The sequence below is a fragment of the Taudactylus pleione genome, unplaced genomic scaffold (assembly GCF_031769625.1).
Source record: "Taudactylus pleione unplaced genomic scaffold, aTauple2 ptg000007l, whole genome shotgun sequence".
Classification (NCBI taxonomy): Eukaryota; Metazoa; Chordata; class Amphibia; order Anura; family Myobatrachidae; genus Taudactylus; species Taudactylus pleione.
Genome location: NW_028284410.1, coordinates 17,308,675 through 17,313,121, shown reverse-complemented (window position 1 = coordinate 17,313,121; position 4,447 = coordinate 17,308,675). Strand labels below are relative to the sequence as shown.

Sequence of the window (4,447 nt, the reverse complement as noted above, 5' to 3'; positions counted from 1 at the left end):
ACACAGTACCTCCCAGGGACTCCGTCCCCCGATAGTAAAGAGAGGTGTGCATGCAGCAGGCTAGGATCACATGGACCTTTCCCCAAATGAGACCCGGCGCAACGGCACAGCCAGGACATACACCCCAACCCCCTTTTTTATTGAACACTCTCAATTAGCCCTGATCAAGTATCATAATAAGAGGAATTAATAATGCATGATTCCAGCCAAGCCTGCCCCTTGCATGAGGTCCCATGTAACATGGCCAGCAGCATGTACAGTGATGTATGTCTGTGTACTCAGTGCGCCGGGAACACTCTCCGAGTCCTTACTCCCCCACGTGGTTGTTTGCAAAACAGCATGAATGAAAGCAGCCGGCCAATCGCAGGTCGCAGCGCAGAGTCAATATGCCGCCCGGAGCCAATGGCAGTGTCTCTCGGATCCAATAGAACGTGAGGGGGTGAGGCCGAGGTGTCAGTCAGGAGCGCAGTAGCCAATAGGGTGGCGGCGGGGCCGGGCCGCGGGCACAGGCTGTCTCCCCAGCACCAGCGACGCGTTCTAAAGCAGAGAGAGCGGGGAAGTTGCGGCCAGTTAGGGAGTAGGAGCCATGGCTGCAACTGCTCAGTACCTGCCCAGGAATAACACGCTGCCTTCCAGCCCCCTCATGCATCCGGACTCCGACAGGATGCACCAGGGCACCACCTACAGAGAGGTGCAGAAGATGATGCACCAGGAGTACCTGCAGGGCTTGGCCACTAACGCCGGTCACCCCATGAGCCTCACCCACCACCAGTGGCTACCCAACCCCACCAGCGACTGGGGCAGCGGCTCTCACCTGAGCGGGCAAGCGGAGCACAGCAAGGGTGGCGTGCAGAGCAGCAGAGAGGAGCTGAGCAGCAGCTTCCACCACCACAGGTCCCACTTAGTGCACCAGCAGGCGGCGGGCAGCCATGCCTGGGCACAGAGCGGGGGGCACCACCTGTCACCCATATCCCCCAGCTCCAACAGCCACCAGCCCCTGCTCTACTCGCAGTCCTCCTACACCAACCTGAACGGCATGCTGGGGCCCCAGGCGTCCTCCCTGCACCATAGCATGCGGGACTCCCTGCACGAAGAGCCGGGAGTCCTGGACACTCACGTCGAGTCCCCTCCCCAGCATCTCAGCCACCATCAGGACCACTCGGACGAGGACGCCCCCAGCTCTGACGACCTAGAGCAGTTCGCCAAGCAGTTCAAGCAGCGGAGGATCAAGCTGGGCTTCACCCAGGCGGACGTGGGCTTGGCCCTTGGAACCCTGTATGGCAACGTCTTCTCCCAAACCACCATCTGCAGGTTTGAGGCGCTGCAGCTCAGCTTCAAGAACATGTGCAAGCTGAAGCCTCTGCTGAACAAGTGGCTGGAGGAGACCGACTCCACCACGGGCAGTCCCACCAACCTGGACAAGATCGCAGCCCAGGGCAGGAAAAGGAAGAAGAGGACCTCCATAGAAGTTGGGGTGAAGGGGGCACTGGAGAACCATTTCCTAAAATGTCCTAAGCCCTCAGCCCATGAGATCACCAGCCTGGCAGACAGTCTCCAGTTGGAGAAGGAGGTGGTGAGAGTTTGGTTTTGCAACAGAAGGCAGAAAGAGAAAAGGATGACCCCAGCAGGGGTCCCTCACCCCCCCATGGAGGATGTGTATTCACAGTCAGAGACCCCTCCACTCCACCACACACTGCAGACCTCGGTACAATGACTAGACATGTATAAAGAGAGGATGTGAGGGGGGGGGGGGGAGATGAAGTAAGTACTTTTGGATTTTACAAAAGAAAAATAGTTGCAAGACCCCCAGAAAGAGACTGGAGGACCTTTTACCAGAAGATTACACTAAGACACACCCCACAATAAAACCCCTTCCCCAAAACTTTTGGTACACCTCATCTCATCTATTATTCTTGTTTCTTCTTGAAGGTAAAAGGAGAACGGGTGGGGAGTAATTTATTGATCAGAATATTGTGGGATAGATTCAGATTATAAGAACTGTGAATATTTTTATTATTAATGTAAATCTCATTCTCACAAAGTTGTTGGCAGCTTTGAATGGAAAGGTGTTATTTATTAATTAGACTATTTAGCTTATGAAGTGCAGTAGGATGGAGAGATCTCAGAGAGGCGTGGATGCTATAAAACCCCTGTTTTAAACAAAATAAAAGTGACATTTATTTATTGGGTTCCACATACCTTTTTGTATTAAAAAAAAAATATCCAAAGTTTTATTTCTCTTTTAATTTTGCTATCATGTCTCTGTTTAAACATGTCATTACTATTTTTTTGGCAAGTAAACTATACCAAAATGTACATGATAGAACAAGTAATGGAGCTATATTTCTATGCATTAATTAATGAGGCACTTGAATTATTTAGGCTCCTTATTAATTAACATAGTTTTACTACAGCTTCTAAGGTCAAAATGACAGTTCAGTGCTGAAGGTTGGCATATTATCACATAAATTATATTAATTTACTGTATCCATATACTTTAGTAGATTGAAAAGCAGTACAAATCATAGACAACTACATATCTCCATAAAGCTATGAAGTGTACTCTGTATACTATTAAAAGGGGAATTATAAAGAAAGGATCAAATGAGACATGCATATTCCATTATAAAGCAAATAAACTGAAAAAATAAAAAAAAGATTTTTTACTTAATATTGTAAATATGTGTTATATGTATACATATGTATGTTTTTGGAACTTGTGAATTTTTTTCGTTTCTGTTTTCATTCTACACACTTTTGTACAATTACTAATTTTAAGAGGATATTTTAATATTATTTCCATATAAACCTGCCCCTTTCTATTTATTTTCACATTTTTGGCTGTGTAAATTACTTTGCAATATATATATATTTTTTTTTTGGTTTGGTGAATTCTGTTTGTAACTTTTACAAATGTAGATTTGCAATTTACTTTTTATATTTATGTTAAAGTAATATTGTATTACTTGCATAAAAAAGAAATGCCTTTAGCAAAGCCTTGTGTCTTTTTTATATATCAAAATGTAAACAGATATTGGAGCCAGTCATCTGACTTTGAATTAAATTAAGCAATACAGGACTAAACAGGAACGTGTTACTTATTTTTTTTAAATAAATGTATATTTATTTGTTCAAATCCATTTTTTTGCCCCGACTTAAATGACAGTACAACATTTTAACATTAAGGCATGGTTCTATTGTATTCCTAAATCTATCTGTTGTATTTAGTTATTACAATTTCTCTTACTCATAAACACATTTAGATAGGGTGTACTAGAAATGTACATAACAATGTACATATAATTGCCAATGTATTATTAGTTTAATATATGTGCATTATTATAACCTTACATATTATATTGACAATGACATACCTAACACAACACAACAAATCTATACATCTCATAAATTGTCATTGCAAAGTATCTAAATAAAAAACAAAAAATATTAAGTTAATTGTTTAAACTAAAACATGATTATTTAGAGAAATGTGAAATTGTTGCTTTACTGATGTCTGTTGTTATATAATAAGTTAAAACTAACAGACAGGCTCTAGCTATTTAGAACTATAAATCATAATCGTATATAATTATTCTGATTTTAGCATACTTAAGTTCTTTAACTTTATTTGCTGACTCTTGCTTAAGTGTTTAAACTATTTAACCATTTTTGACAGTAGACATACTTCTCAAGTTTCTGGATTGTGTCAATTGTTGTCAAAGTTTCTTTTGTACGTAATCTTACCTGCCTTATTTTGTCATAAGTTAAAGAGAGTGTTATCTTACTGAAAGTATAGTTATACAATATTGAAAACATTGTCAGTTATTTCCTAATGCTGCATTAGGGAACGAATATAATACACTTGATATATTTACCTAGTTTTTTGCTGTTTAGCATTTATTTTTTTGCAATTTACAGGAAAGTACATCTAGTTGTTTCCAATGTAAGTGTACATATATATATATATATATATATATATATATATATATATATATGCATCAAATTGGAGTAAATTATTTTGACAAATGTTGAAAACTAAAGGTTATGTAAATGGTATTGTCTGTAATATGTTCTGATACATTTTCAGTGTTAATATTGGCAGCCATTTTTGGACCCCTGACCTCCACTTTATTTTTTTTTGTTTATTTATGTATTTATTTTTAGTGTGAGTGCTGATTTTTGTAATTATTTTTGTTTGCAGCCATCATGGGAAAATGGGTGAATCATATACACATATTTATATGTAAGAAAATTAATTTTATTAACTTTTTAAGATTGTTTTCTTGTCACATTAGTTTATCTGGCCTCCTGAGCATCATGCATTGAAATAGGTGTAACATTTTGTAACATGATGTTGTGCTAGTTTACTAGTTCCAAGTTAAAAATGGCATTAATGCTTGCACTTTTTACATGAAAATCTGTGCTTTTCACCAAGCTTAGCTCTATA

The 4,447-nt window shown here is 40.1% G+C and overlaps 1 protein-coding gene across 1 annotated transcript; it reads left to right on the top strand.

The window, feature by feature from the left end:
• Positions 1-558: 558 nt before the first annotated feature.
• On the top strand, positions 559-3,136 carry POU3F1 (POU class 3 homeobox 1). Its single transcript, XM_088460562.1, has one exon. The coding sequence runs from the start codon at positions 587-589 to the stop codon at positions 1,712-1,714; it is 1,128 nt and encodes a 375-aa protein (XP_088316688.1). The 5' UTR covers positions 559-586; the 3' UTR covers positions 1,715-3,136.
• The last annotated feature ends 1,311 nt before the right edge of the window (positions 3,137-4,447 follow it).